Here is a 24,493-nt window from a genome sequence, read left to right as displayed (position 1 = left end):
CGCAGATACGTGCTTCCGGTAGGCTGTGTCGTAAGCCCAGTAGCTCCCAAATCCCAGTTCTCATTCGGCAAGACATTGAGCCAAGGGTGCCATTGCGAGGTTCCCCAAATGTTGTGTCCGCTTCTAGCCCGAGGCCGAGCCTAAGCCTGCCGCCGGGCTGTGCATTCATTCACTGCTACGGAGTGGTGGGACTGGGCTATTGATGCCGCACAAGACCTGCCGCAAGCGGCTCGTGGTGTTTGTAGGGTGGGTGCAATGCACTTGGCCGGAGCGACATAGCTGGACATCGCTTTGTGGGGCCAGCAGCATCCATTGATGCCGAGGAAGACGAAGCTCGCTCTTACGTTTACGTGCACGGCCGCCTCAAGAGCAAGGATAGATCGAGGACAAGGGGCGTGGTAGCTGAAGCCGCTGGGCTGGTAGAATTTAATTGACATCCGCAGCACGATCTGTACACGTACATGGCCGCATCGCAACGGCAGGAACAGCACAAGGAGGATGATTAGCTGATGTGATAAACGCATCCGAGTCACATATCCTGTCACGCTAATGCTCCGTCTCCAGATATGGACCTCATGTGTGTTTAGGATAGGACATAGTATTTCCATATTTGTACCCTGTACAAGTAATCTTAGCAGTATTAACTACTTATGAGTGCTATCACACAGACAAAGATCGGACAAGTTGCAGAGTTATATGAGGAAAAATATATAACGCCTGCAGGTCAGCCACCGTTATTATTTTATGACAGAAACTCGGGAACTCATATCCAGACCTCGACTACCACGACATATCAGAATTGTTATGAATTGGAAGAAATCATGAAGCAGATTCTACTGCGAGTTTACTTAGGATCTCCGAAAGAATCTACTTGAAAAAAACCAGCGTGAGTGACTATCACTGTTGTGACTGCTTGTGAGTATCCGGTCATTGCCGACGCCATTTGACCAATCGCGATCCGACCGCAGGCTGGCAGCACAACGACTCAGACGGAGAACAACGACCACACGGTTCTGACCAGTCTGCCACGCTCAAATGCCACGGCCCTCGAAATAGTATGCTTGGCCGAGAGGCTGTTGTACGAGAGGGCGGTGCGAAGGAAGCTCGTGCTGATACATCAGTAACCACTATGCGGAGGCTCCTGGCTTCCCAACGGTCAAGCAAACTCGCTCGGTTTGTTCAGGCAAGATTGCGGTGTGCCCAATACACAGATTTAGCTTAAACTCCCATTCCCAGGGGAAGCCCGTGTTGGCGGGTATTGGGTGGATTCAAGTAGAGGCGGGTTGCCTGCGGTGGCGAACTGTCCGTCGGAACTGGGGGCGAGCCCCGTGCGCGTGTTGGGACGCTGTATGACGGGGGGTAGCGCAGGTGGACCGCGGTGAGCGAGCCCCGGGAAGGCAGGAAGGGTGCGAGTGGCGCGGTCCGCTGGAGCGTTGTTCGGGAGCGTGGACGGATTAGTGCATGGAGTGTCCTGAAAGAGGTTGGGTGACAGCGCGAGGTGCTATTTCGTGCCAGCGCCGATCCCAGGACTGTAGATCTGAAAATGCAGGTAGCATCTGGGTTCTGTTGAGATCAGTTGATCCCGCGAACGGGCCGTGAATATTAAGATTGGGCGGGAGATACATCAGCAGCGAATTCCCATCGCCGATTCGGGGCAAACAACTGCGAATGTGGAAGGCTGCCATATCCGGTATCCAGGGATTTGACCGGCGTCAACCTCCCCCGCAAGTTCAATGGAGCCCAACATGGCTGTCCCCGTCTGCTACCTGTCCTCCAGCCCACGGATCCTATCTGCTGATGGGCGCTCGCTAGCCTTGTTATCCCCCGGGCTTTCGTATATATATCCCGCCGTCCTGCCCTGCTTTCGACATCATACCCCAGTCGCTCTCAAAAGCTCTCGTCGGCACACAGCTTCCAGTAGTTCACCATGGGCAACAACCACTCCGCCGCTCTCGACCAGTACCCTCACCACCACGGCCACCACCTCCAGGCCGCCGCCCCCGCACACGCTGTCCGCCGCAAACGCTCCACCGCGAAGCTCAGCTCGGCCCTCTCGTTCGGCTGCACCTCTGCGAACGCGTTCGATGATATCCCCGAGCACCCAGAACACCACCACATCCACCACGAGCACCTCCACCCCGACCACGCCTCGAGCACCGCAGCCAGCGACCACGACCTCAGCGAGAAGCGCAGCTTCGACCCGCCCCCGCTGTACGCGTACTCCGCCTCGGCCATCGACATCCTGGAGGACAGCGCGTCGGCAGCGTACAAGACCTTCCTGAAGGAGTATCCCGAGTACCAGCTCACCTGGATCCTCGATGCGCTTCGCCGCAGCGACTTCTCGAGGCTCGACCGATCGGGCGAAACCTATGTCGATTACATGGGCGGCTCGCTCTATCCCGAGAGTCTGATCCGCGTCCACACTGGCTTCCTCCACCGCAACATCCTCGGAAACACCCACTCTGTCAGCAACTCGTACGTGTTCCACATTGACGGTCGTTCTTCCTCAATCTCGATCGTTGCTTTTCTTCATCCATTCCATTCCACTCCTGTGACGCAAACACCTCTTCATTTTCCGCGCACGTGTTGACATCATTTGTTTGTCCGGACGTCAACCTGTTTGGCGCCGCCGGGTCTTGTTTCCGCGCGCGCATACATCCTGGTTCACCTTTCCTGTTTCCCTACCACCACCATCCACGTCTTCAGCAATCTCGTTTTCGCAATCCAACTTTTGTTCATGCGCACCTTTTGCTGACCTACATTCCCTCAGATCAAAACTCTCTTCGTCATGCGCGAACGAAGCACGCGAGGCTGTGCTCTCCTTCTTCCGCGCACCACCGGGCTACACCGTCGTCTTTACCGCGAACGCGACCGGCGCCCTCAAGCTTGTCGGCGAGTCCTTCCCATTCTCGGAGGACAGCTGCTTCGTCCTTGGCACGGACTCGCACAACAGCGTGCACGGCATCCGGCAATTTGCACTGCAGAAGGGCGCAAAGGTGCACTATATCGACTCGACTGATTGCGGTGGCATGGACACGTCCGAGGCTAAGGTACGCACATCACTCAATGCGAAATATAACCACATCCTCATCTCTCTCTCGTACAGGCTGTTCTCGGACGCCATCAGCCAAAGAACAAGCACGCGGCGTCGTCCCTCTTCGCTCTGACGGGCCAATCCAACATTTCAAACTCGAAGAACTCGCTTTCGCTCATCAAGCACGCCGCTGCACAAGGCTACTACACCCTGCTCGACGCCGCAGCACTCGCACCAACATCCGTGTTCTCGCTCTCAGAAACGCCTGTCGATGCCATGGCAGTCAGCTTCTACAAGATGTTCGGCTTCCCCACAGGCGTGGGCGCGCTCATCGTCAAGGAGGAGTTCCTCGCGCGCCTCGAGCGGCCATGGTTCGCGGGCGGTACCGTCGACGTCGTGCAGGCGCCGGGAACGATTGTGACAATGACGTCGGATTTGCACGAGCGGTTCGAGGACGGGACGATCAACTACCTGAACCTGCCCGCAATCACAGACGGCCTGCGCTTCCTCTCCGCGTACCTCCCCTTCCTACCACTCCGCTTGTCGACACTCATGCACTACACCATCTCGTCACTATCGGCGCTGCGGCACGACGTGAACGACGTGGCCGTTGTGCGGATACTCTCGCGTATACCGTCGAAACGGCTGCGGGCCGTCGGCGAGCAGTCCGACACGGGCTCTGTCATCTCGCTCATCTTCCAATTCGTAAGTCCCCCCCTCTCGTCCCTGCCCGAGCACACCCACTGACGGTGTCTGCAGCCCTCCGGCGAGATGATGCCGAATTCCTTCATCGAGTACGCAGCGTCGCGGCAGAGTATCTCCCTGCGCACGGGCTGCATGTGCAACCCAGGCGGCGCGGCGTCGATCCTTGGGCTGCGGGACGCGATGGCGGCGCTGCCGGCGGACGTGACACTGCGCGCGTTCGAGCAGCACATGGGCCATGAGCTGGGTGTCGTGCGGATCAGCCTCGGGCTAGCGAGCGACTTCCGGGACGTCTTCCGGGTGGTGCGGTTCGCGGAGACCCTGGGCAGCAGCGAGGCGCGGGGCGCGATGTGGGAGCAGTGGCTCGAGTCCAAGAGCGGGCATGCGCTCTGAACGAGCGGACGGCACGGCACCAGGGCGGGCGGAAGGCAGGGGCGAGGGCGCGGCAAAAGCTGCTACTATTAGCAGCTCGGGCGCACGGATAGCAACAGAGTCGGACTGCGCCTATGTTTATGAATTTGTATCGTTATGTCGCGGTGTACTTTGTATCTTGCCATGGGTTTTACCTTACTTTACTGTACTATCCCGTAATCGCATAGACGATTTCACAGCGTTCATGATATCGGTGTGGGCAGCGATGGCGTCTGTGCTTAACTGGTCTACGGCCGCCGGCATTGTGAGATGGAGATCTTCGCTGAGTTTGCTCGCTCTGTCGATACAACAGATTCGATTCGCCAGATTAGTGTTTGGTGCCTAATATGGAGGAAAGGCCCAATGACGATCAGATTTCTATTCCACTGCATGCAGGAATCAATTTTCTTGCACAAAATATCGAATCAAAATTGAAATAAGAGAGAATAGCACCTATTGAATCTTACACTGCATGCAGGAATCAATCTTTTGCACAAAACATTGAATCAAAATTGGAATAGAAGCTAATAGCATTTATTAAATCTTATTGATGTAGAAATTGAATGGAAATTGAATGGAAATTGAAGAACAATGCAAAGAGACAATAGAAAATGGATTACATAATCGATTTCACTTCCATATTAGACGCCAGAGTACTGATCAGGTAAATTAACTCTGATTTTAATTTTTTTATTTCTTGCACCAGGAAATTGAATACCGCATCTGCGACCTCAGTCTACTTTGAGGAGCCCCTAACCCAACTTTGTCCACAGATTGATCCTCAGGGATTTTTGTCAAATAACATGACTAGGCAAAACCCAGGACTGATTCAGAGCATTTTGTACAGCAGTGTCTCATTTGCGCCTCAAGAGCATCGACTTTCTTTTCAAATACCCTTGGAGGCTTTACTGCCATTACTTACATTTGTCCGCATGGCACGTGATCTTATGAGCCACCGAGTAACAGTCCAAGTCTCACTTGTTGTATTGCCCCCAACATGTCCAGTGCTGCCAACTATCGTCAACGAGAGGGTGAAGCGCGGAGTCGAGTTCACAGCCGGAGTAGAGAGCGGAAGGACAGAGATGAGCGGGAAGACCGCTCACACCGCCGCAGGTCTCGCTCCAAAGACTCGGATCGCGAGCCCCGAGCCAAAGGGAGAGACCACCGGTCTCGCCATGAGGATCACCGGAAATCCCGCTCGCCACGAAGATCTCGTTCGCGCTCACGCAGTCCTCGGCGGCACCGGAAGCTATCGCGTTCCAGGTCGCGCACGCCAGTGAAGGACAGGGAACGACGGCGGGACCGGTCGCGGGAGCGCCGCAAGCGGTCGCGTTCACGGTCGTGCTCGGTGTTCAGCGACACGTCGAGCGCATCCGAGCGCAGACGGCACAGAAAGAAGAAGGAGAAGAAGGCGCGGAAGAAAGACAAGAAGGAGAAGGTACGTTCCAGTGGACGCTATACGCTCACATACATGAGAGACTAAACTGGTCTGCTCATAGAAGAAGAGCGGGGCCGTGAGCCACCAGTGGGGGAAGTATGGGCTCATTAATGATTCTGAGTATGTGTCCCCGCTGCTCTGCCCGTATCGGAAGTGAATCCTTCCATAGTTTGTACAACAAGGAGCAAGAGTTCCGCGCGTGGCTGGTCGAGGAGCGTAAGATCAACCCCGAGACCATCTCCAAGGAACAGACGAAGAAAGAGTTTGCGCAGTTCGTCGAAGACTACAATACGGGTATGCCATGGCCTCTCCGATCACTGTTTACAGCTATCTAATTTGCGTCTCGCCTCATAGCGACACTGCCGCACGAGAAGTTCTACCACATGGAAGCGTACGAGCGGCGGATGAGCGCTTTGCGCGCGGGCGAATACGTCCCGCCTGCGGACGACTCGTACGACCCGAATGCGGATCTGCGCGCTCTCGAGAGCTCACACCGGCGCCGCGCGGTCGAACGTGAGACGTATATGTCCAAGGAGCAATTGCAGGAGCTCCGCCGCGTGCAAAATGAGCGGATAGAGGTGAGTCTTGTTGCTTATATTGCTCTTCTGTGCCTCGTGCCCCGCTCTCTTATGGGTTACCTTTTATACAACTGGTGTGTTGGGACTACTGTCTGACACTGCTATAGGCCGGGAAGATGAAGCTACTCGGCATGGATATCAAACATAATATGGGAGTCCGGATGGACGGTAGCATGTTCGACGGATGAAGGTGCGCGCAGGATGGTTTCAAAGGCAGTGTGGCGTGGACTTGATCATCACCGCATGGTGACTGTATTGTGCGACTGTATTGTACGACCACTGAATTTGTTGCTTCGCGAATAATCCATCACTCTTATCCTAGATGATACCAACCGTCAGTATCGCCCCAATGTGATCGGCGGGGTGCGGGGCGGCCGGCCACGCGAGAACGCACCAGGGCGATCTGCTTCATGTGCGTGACGAACGACGCAAAGTTACCAAAGTCCCCGCTGTAATTGGGTTCAGGGAATGAGAGATGCTAGTGCCCGAGCAGCCACCCAGCTGTCGGTGGTATGGATGATGCTGTCGCCCAATCCGTCAGTACGTCGCTACTACAGGCTGCTTTGCGTAGCAAGCACTTGAAGTCGCTCCGCAACAACGGCCTGCTCGGTGGTGTATGTGGTACCTGCAGGTACAGTCGCTCCGTGTGTACATGGTCCGCATGCGCATGCGCGTGGTCATCGCCGGGGCATGCGAGCGCGCTCGGCGCGAGGCGGAGACCGTGGGCTGATGGGCGCGCTGCATCGTTCAATTCGAATGACAATGGTTATAGCCTCATATAATGAGCAGTTCACAGTCCAGTGTGTGCCCATTATTTGCATCGCATTACTGAAGAAGACCACGAGCGTGCAAATGCACGGTTACAAGCACCCGAATACACTGGGAAGTATAGTAAGTGGCGAGAGAGAGGACATAGCCAAGGAGTATATGCATCGACAGCAGAAGGTCCCAGGCGCGAAGCTATACAGAGTTCGCCGTATTGGGCGAACAAGGAGCCGAGAATGCCCATTTCGCTCTTCCTCAGAATTAACTTGTGTTTCGGTTGAGTGAGCGAACTCTTAATGAAGGCACAAGTCACCAAAGAGATTGCCCCAGTGGCGATAACAAGGCCATACGTTGCCTCACCTCTGTCCCCATGAATCATACAACTCAACGCATCGCCACTGCCCAAAAGAGTATTTGCATTAATACGTCATGATATTGACGTTTACACTCGAGAAATACAACTCATCCCACTCCTCCGGCCAGAAATACGGTGAGGGAACACCGTCGGTGCATACATCTGGCAGTGGTAGCGCGAATGGATCGTCTTTGACAAGCCGCACCACTCCCACATGTGATTCGATTCTCTCTAGGTCCTGTATATACGTGCTTCGGCTCGCGTGGCATTCGAGTTCCTCCAGAGGACGGCCCAAATGCGCCCGAGTTTCAGCAAATTTGAGTAGCCTAGAATGTTGCAATGTTGCAACTTTCGTGAGCTTCGGCCAATAGGCAGGTTTGTTCCCCAGGGTTTCTAACATGGTAGTGTATCTGGAGGACCCAATGTGTAGTCTCTCCACCCATGGAGTGCGTTTGAGGATCGTCATGTCAAGCTCTCTGTGAGTACTCGCAATCCAGAGATCTTTGAATTGGAGATGGAAATGTGACAGTAGAGCCATGGTCCATGGGACCATTACTTCCAGGTCGTGTCGACAACTGAAGCGCACCGCTCTCGAAGGGCCAGCTGCGACTACCGAGTACGTCGAGGCAGAAATGTACAAAGCATTTGTGTCAATCTGCGTCAGAGGGACTAGCCATTCGAAATCTAAGGCTTGACAGAGTTCGAAACTGGCCGCCAAGCGCATAGGAAGACAGACGTGCGAGAAGAGTGCGGATACAAGGTTCCTGTCTGGACGATGAATTGCGAGACGACGAAGGTGTTGGAGGGCCACAGCGGGGATATCTTCATGAGGGTCCAGTGCGTCCTCAGCACTGAATTCTTCCAGGACCAGGTCCTCTATTCTCAGCGCAATCGACAAGATGCGAAAAAGGTCTACAACGCGTAGCCGCTTCCTGACGAGGTAAAGGTGCGTGAGATTGGTGAGGGAGCTGGGGAGATGCCAATCCACTGCGCGTAGGACGAGCGCCTTGAGGTTAGAGACATCGCCTTGAAGCACGCAGTTCCACGCTGCCAAGGCTTGGAGTCCGTGGGCGTAGGACGCGGGTAGGTCAAAATCGCACCCTGCATACGAAGCGAGCGACTGGATGTGCTGTCCATCAGTGCGTCATAGCTGCTGCACGTCGAGATGGTCATTTTCAATGTTGGGCACTCTCAACGGCGCGCTTTGCGAGCGGAGATGATACTGGCCAATGGCGGTTGTCCAAAGAGTGGATGTGTTCAATGCCACATCGCGTCACCGACGATACACGTGGGTCAGTGGAAGCAGCGTACCAGTATCCTTGAAATCGAAGAAGGATTCCCAGACCAAAAATTTTCTAAGGCTGATGCAGAGGCCGTTGATATAGAGAGCCAATGGTGATGGTGGTACTTGGCGGAAGATTTCGCTGAGGATCTTGTCAGGGAGACGATTGACAGGACGCTGTGCATTAATGGACATTCGAACGTCCGAGAGGGTAGGCAGGAGTTCATCCTCGATGCATTCAAGCTGGAAGAAAGTTTCAATCAAATGTTCGACCTGATTTATCACCGCAATATCTCACATCAGTGAGACTACGTGCAATAAGCAATTGAATTAGCAGGTCAGCTCGCCCTCTCCAGAGCTATTATGAACACACTACTCACCTCCATTTCCTGCTGGAGTTACCCACCTCTTCCAGAAGCGACGCCGCCTCAGAAAAAGTGAGACAGATGTCTGCCATTTGATGACTTTTGTCTTCAAATTAGTGCTACCGTAGGGTGTCAGATGAAGATGATGTTGGAACTTGGGATTGTGGCGAGTGCACGCTTTCGTGTTTGTTGTTTGTACCTCGCAGACTTTGTGTTCTGTTTCTTACGCATTTGACAGAGCTCAGACAAACGCGATATATCTTCGTTGACCGTTCTAGCTCCGGGACCCGGACGAACTGCAACAGATGATTTTGAGACGTCGGACGTTCACCTTTCACGCACCACGCCCGATAGGAATAGAAGTCCTAACCCTAAATAGCCCGAGCCTAGCGGAGTGTCGACAGGTAAATATACTCCTCAATCTGGTAGACAGTGCGTTTCAGCCCCTTCAAGGTGTCTCCTAGACCCTATCCTGGGGTTTATATAGCCATATCTGGGAGAAGCCAGCCCATTATTGTCGCAAAGTTGTGAAAGCCGTAATTTAGGGCAAACTTCACCTAGAATCCGCCATGTTCTGACGGTAAAAGTCCAACACTGCCCACAGTGCACAGCCAATTACTTTCTGCTTCAACACCTGCTTTGCTTAATTCGTGCTGGGACTGTTTATAAGTCAATCATTGACCTGAGCCATCAACCTGAGCGGCCCGCGACCTGCCATCTATATGGAGTTTCTCTCGCAAACATACATCGCGCTCAGAGGTCCAACCGGCGCACCTCAGTCGGCATCGGAAACTATTGCACGCCTCGCAGACCGTCTATCGCCCTCAACCCTTCTCGGAGACCGTCGCGCAGCTGTACTCTCTCTTAAAGGTCTCTCGCGCGACCACAAGGCAGATGTCGGCGAACGCGCTCTGCCAGGTCTGCTGGACGTCCTTCAGAATGACGCTGAGATTGACGCGGACATCGGCAAGGCCGTGCTCGAGACCCTGAATCTACTGTGCGAGGTCGACGACAGTGCCAATGTGCAGGCGCGCGAGTTAGGCTTCAAGCACACCGATCTCGTCCTTGCGGACGAGAAAGTCGCACACAAGCTTTTCGTGCTTCTCGCGGACAATTCGTTCTACCTGCGTCTCTCTGCGCTCCAGTTTCTCGCTACCCTACTTCAGAACCGACGTCAGGTCGTGCAGGGGTACTTCCTGAAGGCGCCTGTGGGTCCCACAAGCTTCGTGGCCGTGCTAGAAGAGAAGCGGGAGATTATACGACATGGTGCGTGCATCTCGCGTCTCCTAGAATGGACAGTGTGTCTTGTCATAGCCAGGGCGGTAAAATTCCATGCGTGCGTCGATCTAGCGAATGCAAATAGGCCCATGCAATGAGCCGAAGAGTTGACATAACATGTCGCAGACGTCTTCGATTCTCTGCGCTGGACTCGATTGCTTTGACCGCTTCTCATCGATTTTGTCAAAGTCCCGCTCGTGTCACTAGATCAAACGAACACCTAGTCCGGTTGGACGTGGTTTACGTTACCGACTGGATAGCCTCCAAGGACTAGTAATCTCGCGGGCAAGCTGCTGGATTCCTATGTATGGCGCTCTACTGTAAACATGCGAAAGAAAGTATGCGCGCCACGAGCGGTGCCGGGCAATGTAATGATGTTCGCGACGCTGCTCCACAGTCATTGCCCACAGTGTCGCGGTCACGTGGGCAATATATGATACGTTCACTGAGGTCTGCTGCAACCGGACGCGCGGAGTCGATGTATTGTGCATCGTCCAAGTCTCGCACATATCTTCTGCATCGAGTACATACGGCAACATACTCACTCCTCACCATTCCACTGCAGAAGCGATCTTCGTCGTGCAGACCCTGATCTCGCAGAGCCCGGAGATCCAGAAGATCCTCGCGTTCGAGGGCGCGTTTGAGCGGCTATTCAACATCGTCGCGAGCGAGAACGGTGTCGACGGGGGTGTCGTCGTGCAAGACGCGCTCAAGTGTATTGACGGACTTGTGAGATTCAACCAGTCAAATCAGGTAGGGTCGCATTGCGCGCTGGATCCCGACGCCGCTGACTCCGCATGTAGAGTTACCTCCGCAATAGCCCGCTCCCGCCATTGCTCTTCACTGTCCTTGGATTTCCGCCCGCGCTTCCGCACGACACACCGCCGCCGCAGAACTTCGCGTTGCAGCTCTGGGATGATCCGCGGAAGCGCGCCAACGCAGCGCTCGTCGTCGGCATCATTGGCTTGCTCACCAAGAGCGGTGGGGGGAATGTGCGTATGGTGCTTTATGTCGGGAACTCGCGGACGTGCGCTGATGTATAAGACAGCTGCAAGACCCCCTCACGTTTGCGTGTACGCGGTGTCTGCTCGAGCTGGGACTGGCATCGAACGCTCCGACGGCAATCAAGACGCAGGTTTGTCCTGACTGACGTTGAAGTCGCCAACAAGTTGACCCGTTGCTTGCACCGCAGGCGCTGCGCCTCCTGCCCACTAACTTCTCGAATTTCCCGCTTGGACAAATGCTGACGACGCCATACGTCCCTGTGCCCGAGACGAACGGTGAAGAATGGGATCGCCTCGAGCCGTCCATTGCGCTTGACACTCTTGTCGAGCTAATCCTACACGGTGAGTATAACGGCATGCTGGAAGGCGAGCGACGGTCGAAAGAAGGCGTGGAGTTGAGGGCGGCCGCGCTTGGTGTGTTCCAGGTGAGACGGACCGACGCATATGCGACGCGAATACGCACGAACTGATAAATAAATACAAATCGTAGAACTTCGTGCAGCGGGAAGAGATCGCAGAGGCAATCGTGCAGGCCATGGTCTCACCATCGGGTACGAGCAGACGCTGTGCAAAAGTGTGTTAGTGCCTAATTGCTCTGTCTTAGAGTCTGCTCCCGTGACACCTTTGCTTGACGCGCTCATTGCATCGCATACGACGCCGCTACGCACCAGCTCCGTGACGTCCACTCACCTCGCCTCGCTGCTTTTTGCACATCTCCTGCGCGCATCGCCGCAAAACAAGACTCTCGCGCTCTCGATTGTGCCCCCAACCGCGCCGACATCGGCACACCCGCAGGGTAGCTTCTTCGTCCCTGCTGATGGTGGTCCCGCACCAGCGCCGCCTGAAGAACCCGAGCTTGAGCCCGAGCAAGAGGAATCAGAAGCGCTGATCCAGATCCTCAGCGAGCATCTCTCGCTGGCGTTCCTCGCGCGGGGCAGGGCAGACACTTCGGACAAGGAGGCACGAGAGTGGGATCGGCTACTGGTGGGGTACCTAACACTGCTCTCACAATGGCTGTGGGAGAATCCTCGTGCAGTGCGCGGCTTCTTGGAAGCGGGTGCCTTGGGGGTGGTCAGTGATGTCTGGCTGGCTGCCGCTGAACGCGCTGACTGAACGGCCATATCCCAGCTGGTAGAGCCGATCAACCATATGACAGACACGGATGCCTTGATCCCGAGTCTGTGCGCGTTTTTACTTGGTATCTGCTACGAGTTCAACCGGGAGCCAGGCGAGATCACAAGGTCAGCAAACAGTCCCTAGCTGTGTGCGACAGCGAAGCTCACAACGATACTGCTCATGAACATCAGATCTACTATATACCCGATTTTGACGCGTCTTGGCATTGACATGCTCGGCGGGCGCATCCTTCTGCTCAGAGATGACGACCGCTTCAAAGCCATTGGGCCGGACACTCTTGTGCTGTCCATGCCTGCAGCACCATCACATCTGCACACAGGACCAGCTGTTGCTGGTAAGCTCGAAATCGAAGAAGGCGAGATCTGGTTCGACTGGCCGTTTATCGACTTCTGGAAGTCCAACTACTGTATGTCTCCTCTGTAATGTTTATAATCGGCGCGCGAAGTGATTCCTGGCTGCCAACAGACACGGTACAGAGAGGCATTGCCGCAGATCCGAACGCATTGGGTTCATCACCAGGTGCAAACACTCATCATTTCTACGATGACATTGCATACTCACGATCTCATATCAGGACAGGGCGATACGACGATGTTAATAGCATCCCTGAAGGACGTCATTCGTAATCAAGCAACAGAGATAGATGCATTGCGTAGCCAGCTGCAGTCCGTTTCCGTCGCACAAGCAGAAGACGATGTGAGTGTGCACTTTATGATCAGCATGGAGTGACTCAGCTTAGGTTCCGCAGCGCGAAGCACTCCGGGCACAGATATCCTCATTAATCACACAGCTACAGGCAGCAGAGGAGAAGCGGAGGGATGTGGAGAAGGAGCAAGAAGACCTGCTGGTACTCCTTGACGAGCTCAACAACAAGCGTCGGAGAGATAAGGCCCACATGCGGAAAGCGGGCTTGGAGGTTTCAGAAGATGAGAGCGACGAGGATGGCGAAGACGCAGAGTAGGCGTGATTAGTTCCTTCACGGCGCTCTGCTATATGTTCTACCTCGCATACCTGTATATCTGATGGGGCGTTCGCGTTGGGCTTAAGTGAACCCCCTTGTCAGACCTCGTGAATGCTGTCCATAGCTCGCAGCTCTCCTTGAAGGACGTCGATCTCCTCATTGATACCAGCGATCTGCATGACGGTACGTGGCCACCTCATGTGTCGGCACGTTCTATCGCTTTTCCCCTATTCCTCTGCTATAAAAGTCAGACTTCCACGACCATGCCTGTTCCATGCCTTCGTCGTGCGCGTCATTAGTAGCCTGCTCGGTGCTATTTTTTGTAGTAAAATCTACTCTATGCACGTAGAGGCATGCAGCTCGTTGAAAGGACTGCAACAGTCCTGTGCCTAGTGACCACTGACTGGTAAGATCTGCCAGCTACTATGGCCAATGCCATCATGTTGGGCTTTAACTGACATGTTCCACCTGCGGTCCGACTGTATTGCGCACGCATAAGTGTACAGTCCACGCCGTAGAAACAGGCGGTTCTCAGAGTCCCGTGAGCAGATCTTGGCCTGTATTCTCGCGAGCCCCTCGCGCTCAAACCGGCAGTCGGTGAGCAGCTCCAAGGCTTCCATTAGATCATTTCAAGGAATGCAGAGCATGTCCAGATACTCAATGGATATGGGTACATAGGGACGAGTTTCCGACAGCCGCTGCACCTTACTATGACTTCCTCGCAGAGCTGTGTCTGTGCGAGTGGTGAACGTAACATGATTCTTTTTTTTTGAATGGCCAATGGCGTTTCGACAACTAACAATCGGTTAGCCTCTGACGCCGGCAAAAGCGGGGATTTCCCGCACCAAAAGGGAAAAAATGCTAATTACGCACGGCCGACAAGGCCAGTGTGGGACTCCGCAGGCCGGGGTCAGGTCCGGCACGTGTCGCGTTGCGTATACCCACTAAAACCCCAGGCTTGAAAATCCAGTCGTTAGGGATTGGTCCCGTGCTCACGAGCGTGCCCCGCCAAGTCTCGTCGACCAGGTCCGCTGAGACTGAGGAGTGTTTATAGCGGGGGTTCGTGAGCGTCCGGTCTAAAGCGAGCCGGACATTCAGGACTTGGAGCCAGCGCTCTTCTACTTCCCGGCGTGAGTGCTGCCACCCAGCAACATTCCCGTGCTGAATGACGCGTTCATTTCGCAATTTCCAGACGAGGTATACAGACTCCGAGATGAGGATACGCCAGAGCCGAATGGTACCCGGCGGAGCTGTACGCCGGTCACGACCAGGGAATGCCGCTCATCCACAACCCAGAATGAGACCAATGGACATTGCAGTCTGTTGCCATATCCTCCGAGCCAAGGACCACACAAGGTGTTGCCCAGTTGCCGAGCACGAGGTAAGGATGTGTTCAATAGACTCCTCTGCCATCAAGCAGTTCGGACAAAGTTCCCGGTGTTCAAACCCGGGGACGTGTTTCCAGTAAGAGCCGCTGCGTTTAGCGTTGTGTAAAGCTTTCCACAGGAAAGACGTAATGGGTTTCCGAATGTCTGAGGACCGGATTGAAGTCCAGATGGAGGAATCCGTGGGTGAGAAGCCTGCTATCGCTTCCGCTTCATTCAGTGCTACTGTTCCTGCGCGCTTATTGCTGACCCTAGTTGTAACTGACACACGGAAGCTTTTTTAGATCACTTTTTTATGGTGTCTACGGTCCAAGCACCATGTTCCAACATGGCGTCGTCTTTTATCCCAACGTAAATCGAACCAGATTCCAGAACGCTCACATTTTTGAGGTGCTTTGGACTTGGCTTGAAATGATCGCTTAATTCCAGTATCAATAAATCTTCCTATGCGTTGCCTTCACATCAACGAGCGAATATGTTCGAGGGAGATCATCGTCGAGAAAAATACGACAGAAACATATGCTGTGTGGGCTGTTTGACCGGACGTGAGTGCAGCCAATGCCGCGGACTCAGTATGCACGCTTTAACATACTGAGTGATGTCATGCATTTTCTTCTGTGTGCAATCCATTGTAGCGGTCTTGTGGAAGTCTGAAGGTATGTCGTATGATGTGGGTACAGCGGTCGTTTGAATTTCCCTGACGGACTGGCAGGAGGCCGAAGGTTCCATGCATATTGTCTATGGCACCGATCACGGTATCTAGCCTCTGCCGTGGTGGAACCACAAGTAATGATCACCAAGCACAATGATCCACGGCATCAATCTTCAAGGGGATGTATTGTAAATTTGCTTCGCACAGCAGTGCTGTACGTAAGCCGCTAAGTACCCCTTCCAAATGAGGTGGTGTTTCCATGCTTCATTTGACATTTGTCACGGGCCGGACGGTCAACGGTGTTCCTGTGCTCTGCCAGCCATCCGAGCGTGAATGATCAGGAACGAATTTGGCTGTTGTACCTTCGGACACTTCTTGCTCCGGCACCACTCGCTTGCTAACCCGGCTAAGTGTCGGTGATTGCTGTCACCGTCGTATTCAAGCGTCTTGGCATTAGACTGCGGCAAATGCATAGGCGAACTAGAAAAAGTGTATAAGATCCCTGACAGACCAGCTATTTGCCAGGATCGCAATCCCTCTTCGTCCTGCACGCAGCTTCTTCTCTTAACACACGCTTCCTCGAGATGTCGACCACAGTCATTGTAAGTGCCTTCGAAACTTCGAAATTATTGCAGGTGATCCGAAGCGTATTACTGACCATATCATTCGCAGAGCCCTCGTGCCAAAAAGTACGCGGTACTATGTACTCACTGCATCGTCATCGACGTTGACGCTTCATTCTACTAGATACCTCCAGCTTCTACGCTCTATTGAGAAGCTCGGCGGCGCTGAAGCTTATGCCAAGTCACTGACAGGCGCACACGCGCTCGTCTCCAGCTTGCCGAAACGTGACCCGGTAGCGACTGTCAGTATTGAGGTATTCTGCAGCGCGGTGACTATCGATATCACTACATCCGACGGACACCATGGGTACGGCGGGGGCCTTGGTGTAATGGTCCAGGACGTGAAATTCCAAGGTACCATGACGCTACTGGCCCCATGGGATGTCATCGTGTCTGGAGAGAACGATTTCTCCCTTAGTATCAAGGAAGAAGGAGCGGGTGCAAAGATACTGTTCAAGGTCAAGGAGCAAGAAGTTGCCACTATTAGGTCGGCTAAATTGTCCTATCCCATCGCCGCCGACGTCGAGGGCTCTTTCTGCTGGAGGTGCGTGCGTCACAGCGTTCCAAACATTGCGAATTCTTACTCTTATGTATTGCAGCTCTGAGGCTGATGCTGTGGTGAGCCTCTCGTTGTGTCCAGACTCATCGCGTACTGAAGTCTAGCTCTCCCCTGTTCTATAGCCAGCCAATGTCGGACAGTATGTCTCCCGATCACCTCATATGTATACTATGCATTCTCACCCTTCCTCTACAGCGAGATTGACCTGTTGCGCGGATTGGAGAAGTTCGGCGGTGCTGCGGCGTACGACAAGTTCCTCAGTAGCACTACGGAGCCCTGTCCCCACAAGCCACTTAGGACTCTCGACCCGATCAATTCGGTCGCGGCGCGGGTGACATTCCAGTCGTTCGGATCCTACATACAGATGCACATCGACACCAACGACAAGCACTGCGGGGTGGGGTCGGCCTGGGGCCTCGAGATACCCGTGATTGAGGCCCCGGGCCTGCTGAAGGTCTATGTGACGCCTTGGGAGCGATTGATGTCGGCCACCAACTCCTTCTGCATCAAGGCATACGAGGACACCGCCGTCGTACACTTCTTTATCGAAGATGAGCATGTCGCCGATCTGGAATGCAGCCGCAAAGAGCTCGCTCCAGTTGTAGGACTCTCCAGCAAGCAGCACATTTGGAGGTAGGTCGTGACCCGCTCGGTCCTATGACCTGATGCTATGCCTAACGCGTCACCTTTGCAGTTCATGCACTATGTTCAAGAATGTTGGAGCCAATGGAGCCGATCGCGCTGGGGCCAATGGCGCTGCCAGCACCGCCAGTGCGACATAATTTACGATACCAATGACATTGTCGTATTGATGTACCCTACGTCATCTCTCACCATAATGCGTTCAATATCATGCGTCGGTAAGACACCGCATTCACCACTGGTCTAGTCCGCGTTGGCACTTTTCCGCATGCACAACATGTCAGGTATGGCTTCCATTTTCCTCCATGATATGTATATTCGTGATGCGTACGGCCTGTGGATTTGAGTCTCGAATTGCACCTGGCTCCCGACTGCATTAATGGAAGAAAGCGCGCCTTCCAACAAGCCCGCCGCCGCTGTGGTGGAGGAAAACGCGCTAAAGCAGACCGAGCGTCAGAAGGAAGAATCTGAGTGTTAACGACCAAGCGCGTCCGACCGATTCGCGTGTGCGCGCGCATGCATGATGCCGCGTTATCGCGTCAGGATCGGCGCGATGTTGATGCGCCCCTGGTGTCCCTGTACCTGTAACCTCATTCCCCTTTTCTTTGAACTTTCTCCCGAGATAGCAATCACTCACCTCGCGTAGCGACTGGTTATATACCCGGTGTTTCGTGGCACGGACTTCAGTTGTTGTTTGCACACCTACTGAAGTCCGTGAGTACTGTCCCTTTGATACTACGTACTGTGCCCGTACTGACTCGCTGTAAAGGATCGTTACCTCGTTAGGTACATCAATAATTAATGAGTTGTTGTTTGCACACCTACTGAAGTCCGATCGTTACCTCGTTAGATCTCTCGCTCGCCTCTTTAAGACTGAGGAGGGATGTGCTTCTTTTTTTTCCTTTTATTTGGTTTCTTTCACTGTTCTCGAACGAAAAGCAAAAAGTACGTACGAATATCTCCCTTCGACTCTGAGGCTTGCGAAGGCGGTGCAGACAGAGAGATGAAGCAGCAGGACGCGCGTGTAAATGTGATGCGACGGAGGCATCATCCTCGAGAGGCTGAGGCAGTGGTGGCTGCGGATTTCAACTGGAAGTTTCGAGTCTAACTTGGCAGTGCCCAGGACTGGGCTCTCATCCCGATTTAGAAGGCGGATTCCCGCTTTGGGCCTTGTCTCGATCACTTGTCACAGATGTGCGTCATTCACTCCTCCCAAACTGTGTATTACATCATGACTGTCAAGGCTTTCCTGTATCCTTATAAGCTAGGGTCGACGTCAAAATATGTATATTCTCTCTCTGCCTCGAACCACAAACATCTCTCATCGTTTGTGCCAGTACGGACGAGTGACCCGAGAGTCGCTGAGACTCACTACGGCCGAAGCCTCTTCGCCTCCTGCTGCTCTCGGAAGCGCTGCGCGACCGACGAGCATTCTACGCTTCTCACTGTTCTTCTCGTTGCCTGGACTCCGCCGCTTTCTGAGTGTGTGGCAGTGCTGAATTGAAATGGGACATGCGAATACCACGTGCATTTGACGAAGCTATCCGACTTCAGTATCCGATGTCAAAATACAGCTTCCTCGACGACGAGCTGTGGTATTCCGTACTTGGGCAGTGTCGTCAGTGAAAGTCCATGTCAACGGGCAACGAGCTACCTTGGCAATAAGTATGAAAGTCGCCTTGTCTTCCACCATCGAATGTGAGTGGCATTTTGTATTCACCCCGTGATGCTTGATGTAATTGTTGAGTATTCGGCGGGCAGCGCTGCCTCCAGTTACCGAGTTCACCCTTCAAAGCGAAAAAGATTGCATGTGCATTTGTGTAAGTGGCTTGATTGCCTTGAATGTTACCTGCTGCGCACAGTGCTCCGGCATGCGCGTTATACCACGCACTAGAATACGCTGGGTGGGTACGTCGGACCTGAAGGGTGAGTACAACATGGGGAAACCTGTGCCTAGCTGCTGTCAAAGACTATGTCCACGTTGAGTGGCGCTTGGTCGTGAATGCCTTTTTTCCTGACGGTGGGTGAACCATGATTGTAACCATTGCGATCGTTCAGGTGAATTTGTGCTTGCGTACACCAGGCGACAATGATATTTTCTTGCGGCTCTTGCGTAGGCCTGCTCTGGCGGATATATCGTTGGGATTGATATTTTTGTAGTCCTGTTCTGGTCAGCTGCGCCGCCCTGCTTCTATCGCGTCAGATCGAGGACTCGGCTAGCCGATCAAGCGATCTATGAACAACACCCTTATATGGGATGGTCCGTTGTACCGCTGAGTGCGGCCGAGCGCCCACTTTATGACACAACACCATCGCGGTCGACCGGGATTGTTTTCTTGTCTTGCCATTCCCCTTTACATCACGCCGTTGCTGCCCACCGAGCTCGTATTGTCTGTTCCAGGGGAGGCAGTGGACGTGTGCGCCCTCTTGGACCCACACACGGTGTATATTACTGGAGGTCGGACATGGAATAGGGGCATCCGCGCAGTGCGCTTATCCTGGTAGCTCCTTCCTAGCTCGTTCTCCTCGGAAGCTGCGCTCTCTGACAAGTATCCCATAATGGCAGGCCAGTATCTCTCCTCCCCCATACGGATCACACGGTCCCCCTTCTCGCGCACCGAGTCACAGCTGGACTGTGAGCGGACACTCTTGAGGCATCCTTCGCGCTCCTCCTTCGATTCGACGACGTTATGCGACTCCCAGCGGCGCCCCCACTCAATCCTCGACATCCAGTCAGATGCCCCATTGACGCAGACCACGATCGACTCTAGACGCACCCGCCACTCCGATCGTGCATCGTCTCCATATGCCCGGCGCGGGTCCTTCTCCCCGTCCCCGACTTCCGGCAGTCCTTCGCTACTTTTCACGCCACTCTCGCGGCTGAGCGACCCTTCTACCGCTTCTCCTCGTTCTGCCAAGATGTCTCGACCGGCAGCGGACCGGCCTCATATACCTACTTCTTCCGCAGGTGACGCGTCCGCGCTCAAGCTTCCCGACAATGCAGCGGGCGGTCTCGGACTCACTTTAGGCACAATGCTGCACGACGCGCCCATTGCGACGTTCTCGAGCCGGCTGCGCAGGCTTGCTCCTCCTCCGCTGCAGCTAACACCTCCAGAGTCCCCCGTAGAACAGGCACGTCCGCGCACACCTGAGCCCGAGCCTGAAGCACCATTACCATCCGCCGCAACTTTCATTGGTCGCTTCCCCCAACGACCCCATTTTGCGCCTGAAGTGGCGCTTAGAAGCGCGACGACCTTCCTCGAGTTTCCTGGGGACCAGCCGAGTACGTCTCCTCCATCTTGTACACATCTGAGACGATGACTAGAGCATCTTGGCTGATGCGGCCTATAGACACGCCCCTGTCGCCTTTGAATGCACGACTTACTGGCATACGTACAGCGTCTTTGTCGGCACAAGCAGGCTCTCGAAACACCTCTCAGTCCCAAGGTGTCCCGGAAGAACCCCCGGCGTATAGCAGATCACCAAATACACCTCGCACTCCCGGCGCCGCGCCCCCACCACTTCCCCGAACGCACTGTATGTCACTTCCACGAGTCCCGAGCGAATACCAGGCGCCAGTGCACGCCGCGAGCCTCCTCTCACCGCTGGGCGTTGACCTGCGTGAGGCGTTGACGGTGGACAACCTTATTTCCCGTGCAGATCGATGCAAGGAAGCAATGCATGATGCCTCGTTTGTGAGTGCGCCGCTACACCTTGCAGCATGTATGCCTGATCATGCCTTGCAGTCCCTGTGTTCGTGCCCCCTCTTGAAGGACTCGCATGCGATCTTCGACGTGTGCAAGGGCACAGAGTGGGCTATCGCCGCCGTGCAGGACGAACTGGACCGCACCCCCGAGGACCGCGAGCTCGACACGTCCGACGAGCTGCAGCACTGGTTCCAGAGACACTGGCAGATCGTCTCGTCCGTCGAACGGTTAGTAATCAGGCACCTGAGCGGCCGACCTTGGTACTTTCGTCTTTGGTACTTACCGCCCGATCGAAGGAACCTCAACCTGTTTTTCCTGTTCGCAGACCAGCTGCGCCAGAACCCGCCCCGCATCCACCGTCTGGCTGGCCACGTCGACAAGCTGCACGCATACCACGCCAAGTTCACCGATCTCGCACGCAGGCTCACAGTACGTACGCAGTCCGCGTTCCGCCCGTCTGTCCCTCGCGCTCGCAGCGTTGGCTGATATTAATCCCTCCCTCCCTTCCCTTACCTCCAACCCCCCTTCCCCCTGCTAGGTCTCGCATGAGAAGCTGCACATGCTGAAGCTCCATACACGTGTGCTCGCTGCGCACCGTACCGCGCGCATGCAGGCGGAGGCCGAACGTGCGCGCCGGCACGACTTCCGCACGGCGTGGCGTGAGGGCCGAGCGCAACGACAGGCTGTACGCGAGGAAGTCCGCCGCTCGCGCACCGTGACGCACGACCTCCGTATGAGCCAGATGAGGAGCCTGAACGAACGCGGCGGCGACCACGCACGCGATTTTCTCGAGGATGCACGGCTATAAGGCGTCTGAAGGTGGAATATCCCAAATATGTGTCTGCCTCCTTTAATACACCTCGCCGGCCGGTGGCGACGTGTGCGCAGCTTTGAACGTGTAACAATCACCGGTTTGGCTTCTTGCATCTATTGTCCCTGGCGTTTCTGGCTTGCACAATCTCCTCACAATAATGACTCTGTAGCGATAGATGTTCCTGTGAATTTGCGACGGACAGCGCATTCAAGTTACGATTGACACCCTTTGGTGGGCACGACTCCTCACGACGTTACGACTGTTCAGTACGCTACATAGGCTCCCAACTTGTACATATGTACTACCCTACTACCCCCCGGCTCTTCGTATAATACATCCGCCATGTATCTATGTATGTACCATCCCATACCGTCCTTGCCTGACTTTGTCCCCGTGCGGGGTCGAACACAAGGCCCCGGTCTGGCCATAACCGGTAACCGGAAGCGGCCGCCCCGCGCACGGACCAACCTCGTCGCGCCCTGCCCTAAACCGGAAGGGTATATAGGGCCGCCCCCGACACAGTGATTCCTCAGAACATACTCAGCTAGGATCTATTTTATAGGTACTAACTCGAGTCTCGCATGTTTACACATGCCACATCCTTCAAATCCAGTCGATGACACCCGCGCCCGCTCGTTATACTGAGCACATGCTTCCCTTTGGGGAGCGCGAGGACGTTTGGTTTGTTTGCTGTGTACGCCTTTGGGCTGTGCGGCGGACTTGCCAGCGAGTTGGGCGTATGTCTGATGGATTACTTATTAATGTTGTATTTGTGCAATCGATATGATGCTTTTTGGAATCGGTTTTAACAAGTCGATATGGTTTTGTCAAACTTTGAGTGATTTGAGAGTGAAGAATGAGTTTATGTGTCTGAATTGGTCTTACTATTATTTTGTACTCGATATATGCAGTGCAGATATTACAAGCAGGTGTAGGGATGATGTTTGGAAATCAACCATTGATTTTGCTTCATGATGTTATGGAGTTTAGTTGGGCAATTTTCTGGTAGTCATTGTTGATGAATTGCCTAGGCGGTGCAAGTCAAGTGTCAATGCACATTCGGTGACTAGCATTTCAGATGTTTGTATAAATGAATACAGTCGAGTACACCTGAGTGGTACATGGCAAAAAGTCATATGGGGAATGGTACGAAGCAACTCACTGGTAGCAGAATAGGCTATGTGGTCACACTGCTCGGGGGCATCACGTCTGGGGTCGGCTGCCCAATAGTCATCTTCGCGACCTGGCCCTCAGCGTCCTGGATCTCCACCTCGATGCTCTCGGGCCCCTCGGCGGGATGCAGCTCGTCCTCCTTCGCGCCCTCGTCCAGGTGCATCACCTCCACGAACCACTTCGCGCCCTCCTCCCAGCCCGCATTCTCCGCCTCCCCGAGCGGCGACCGCCCCGCCCCGTTCTTGAGGTCGATGAGGTCAATGCCGGGGCCGCCGGGGTGCCGCACGAGGCGCTGCGCGACGGCGAGATGGCGGTTCAGCGCCGCCCAGTGGAGCGCGGTCGACTGCGCGGCGTTCTGCGCGGCGAGGAGCGGCGGGGCGACAAGCGGGAGGAGCAGGTCTAGGGCGTCTGCACCGCGCCTTCGGCCGTCAGATTTCAGATTTGGACTTTGGCGTCGGCCCCGCAGACGGTGCGGCGCGCGCGGCACGATGGGGGACGGCTTACCTGTGTGCCCGTTGGCGCAGACCATGTGCAGCACGGTGTTGCGGTTGTCGTCGCGCGCGTCGTTGAGCGGCGCGGGCCCGAAGCGAGTGATGAAATGCTGGATGTCCTCGGTGTCGCCATAGCGGCACGAGAGCAGCAGCTCCGCGATGTCGTCGGGCGTCGGCGTCGAGACGGCCATCGTGTCGGGAGCGTTGCGGGAGATGGCCAGGTAATTCTTTTAGCGATGCGATGAATGCAGCGGTGAATAGAGATACGGAGATGGAGCTATGCGTGCGGTGCTGTTGTTGGGAGGACGCGAAGTTTTGGGCGGGGTGAGCTCGGTGCCGGTTGATCGTCTTGCGATCAACAAATATTGCGATCTCAAATGGGATCTCAGTTTTAAATCTCTGGCATCTTGGCCTCGGTCATCGTGATCACGCGAAAGAAAATATCTGCACGGCCTTTCTTCTTTCAGAAAATATTTTAACGACACGGGCAGTAGACGACGGCTCCTTGTACTTGTGATAAAACCCTTCTAATAACAAAATTGTAGCAGAATTGGCGTGGAAACGAAAAAGAAAACCCCCCCGGCCACGACTCAGATGACGCGTACCGGCGAATGCCGACTGCGCTAACAGTGCCTGTGTTACGGCCTCAACAATTCTCAGCTCGCGACCCTTTTTGCTGCAGCAAACCGAAAGACTTCGTGACGAGCGTCGACCCAAAAGCAAGTGACACGTTTTGCAGTTGGTCGCGAAAGGAACCACCACCGAATGCAGCGCGACGCCAAACTTGCAGACATTCCGGGTATTTTTGGCAAACATATGTTTTAACCTTTGATGGATATTTCAAGCGCCGGATCAGGGGTACAGGGGAGCAACATCTCCTGCTGATCAGCTCGGGACCTCTGCCTTTTCAGATTTCCCCACACACAACTGCCCGACCCATCCCCGGCACCCGTCTAGACGCCGTGCACACCGCCTCTTGAGGGTGATTTCGGTGGCTCTCAACGTTCAACAGTTGCTATAATCATCTTCTCAACAAGCTACCAAAATCAGGGCCTGGACGACCGGCACATCGGAAGGGTTTGACAGCTAGGTCCCACAAAGCTCCTACGCTTTCTCATTACGGCGCAGCGTCCATGC

General features: G+C 54.6%; 8 protein-coding genes across 8 annotated transcripts; 5 read left to right on the top strand and 3 right to left on the bottom strand.

The window, feature by feature from the left end:
• Positions 1 to 1,057: 1,057 nt before the first annotated feature.
• Positions 1,058 to 4,353, top strand: POSPLADRAFT_1170423 (hypothetical protein; the record flags this gene model as incomplete). Its single annotated transcript, XM_024488097.1, has 6 exons — positions 1,058 to 1,091; positions 1,237 to 1,378; positions 2,182 to 2,475; positions 2,771 to 3,050; positions 3,107 to 3,739; positions 3,794 to 4,353. 6 exons carry the CDS (start codon positions 1,058 to 1,060, stop codon positions 4,127 to 4,129), a joined length of 1,719 nt encoding a protein of 572 aa, XP_024338606.1. The 3' UTR covers positions 4,130 to 4,353.
• A 791-nt stretch (positions 4,354 to 5,144) lies between these two features.
• On the top strand, positions 5,145 to 6,351 carry POSPLADRAFT_1144440 (hypothetical protein; the record flags this gene model as incomplete). Its single annotated transcript, XM_024485697.1, has 5 exons — positions 5,145 to 5,585; positions 5,647 to 5,705; positions 5,755 to 5,879; positions 5,940 to 6,163; positions 6,271 to 6,351. 5 exons carry the CDS (start codon positions 5,145 to 5,147, stop codon positions 6,349 to 6,351), a joined length of 930 nt encoding a protein of 309 aa, XP_024338605.1.
• Positions 6,352 to 7,347: 996 nt separating this feature from the next.
• Positions 7,348 to 9,022, bottom strand: POSPLADRAFT_1057572 (hypothetical protein; the record flags this gene model as incomplete). The annotated part of the gene is made up of 4 exons (XM_024480936.1): positions 7,348 to 8,384; positions 8,595 to 8,808; positions 8,864 to 8,873; positions 8,946 to 9,022. The coding sequence occupies 4 exons, from the start codon at positions 9,020 to 9,022 to the stop codon at positions 7,348 to 7,350; spliced, it is 1,338 nt and encodes a 445-aa protein (XP_024338604.1).
• A 630-nt stretch (positions 9,023 to 9,652) lies between these two features.
• POSPLADRAFT_1047065 (hypothetical protein) lies at positions 9,653 to 13,310 on the top strand (the record flags this gene model as incomplete). Its single annotated transcript, XM_024479197.1, has 10 exons — positions 9,653 to 10,196; positions 10,774 to 10,961; positions 11,012 to 11,200; positions 11,257 to 11,343; positions 11,401 to 11,626; positions 11,703 to 12,283; positions 12,341 to 12,453; positions 12,520 to 12,755; positions 12,795 to 13,045; positions 13,098 to 13,310. The coding sequence occupies 10 exons, from the start codon at positions 9,653 to 9,655 to the stop codon at positions 13,308 to 13,310; spliced, it is 2,628 nt and encodes an 875-aa protein (XP_024338603.1).
• Positions 13,311 to 14,171: 861 nt separating this feature from the next.
• POSPLADRAFT_1145393 (hypothetical protein) lies at positions 14,172 to 14,552 on the bottom strand (the record flags this gene model as incomplete). Its single annotated transcript, XM_024485795.1, has 1 exon — positions 14,172 to 14,552. A coding segment is annotated over one exon (381 nt), but the record flags the coding sequence as incomplete, so codon positions are not given.
• A 1,325-nt stretch (positions 14,553 to 15,877) lies between these two features.
• Positions 15,878 to 17,413, top strand: POSPLADRAFT_1040201 (hypothetical protein). Its single transcript, XM_024477696.1, has 7 exons — positions 15,878 to 15,949; positions 16,020 to 16,036; positions 16,095 to 16,514; positions 16,570 to 16,588; positions 16,652 to 16,668; positions 16,725 to 17,162; positions 17,224 to 17,413. Exons 1-7 carry the CDS (start codon positions 15,932 to 15,934, stop codon positions 17,309 to 17,311), a joined length of 1,017 nt encoding a protein of 338 aa, XP_024338601.1. The 5' UTR covers positions 15,878 to 15,931; the 3' UTR covers positions 17,312 to 17,413.
• A 3,401-nt stretch (positions 17,414 to 20,814) lies between these two features.
• Positions 20,815 to 22,056, top strand: POSPLADRAFT_1040200 (hypothetical protein). The gene is made up of 4 exons (XM_024477695.1): positions 20,815 to 20,866; positions 20,918 to 21,105; positions 21,175 to 21,307; positions 21,417 to 22,056. Exons 1-4 carry the CDS (start codon positions 20,849 to 20,851, stop codon positions 21,684 to 21,686), a joined length of 609 nt encoding a protein of 202 aa, XP_024338600.1. The 5' UTR covers positions 20,815 to 20,848; the 3' UTR covers positions 21,687 to 22,056.
• Positions 22,057 to 22,869: 813 nt separating this feature from the next.
• Positions 22,870 to 23,547, bottom strand: POSPLADRAFT_1144514 (hypothetical protein; the record flags this gene model as incomplete). Its single annotated transcript, XM_024485702.1, has 2 exons — positions 22,870 to 23,273; positions 23,370 to 23,547. 2 exons carry the CDS (start codon positions 23,545 to 23,547, stop codon positions 22,870 to 22,872), a joined length of 582 nt encoding a protein of 193 aa, XP_024338599.1.
• Between the last annotated feature and the right edge of the window lie 946 nt (positions 23,548 to 24,493).

The sequence above is a fragment of the Postia placenta genome, assembly GCF_002117355.1.
Source record: "Postia placenta MAD-698-R-SB12 unplaced genomic scaffold POSPLAscaffold_8, whole genome shotgun sequence".
Lineage (NCBI taxonomy): Eukaryota > Fungi > Basidiomycota > Agaricomycetes > Polyporales > Adustoporiaceae > Rhodonia > Rhodonia placenta.
This window is presented reverse-complemented; position numbering and strand designations above follow the sequence as displayed.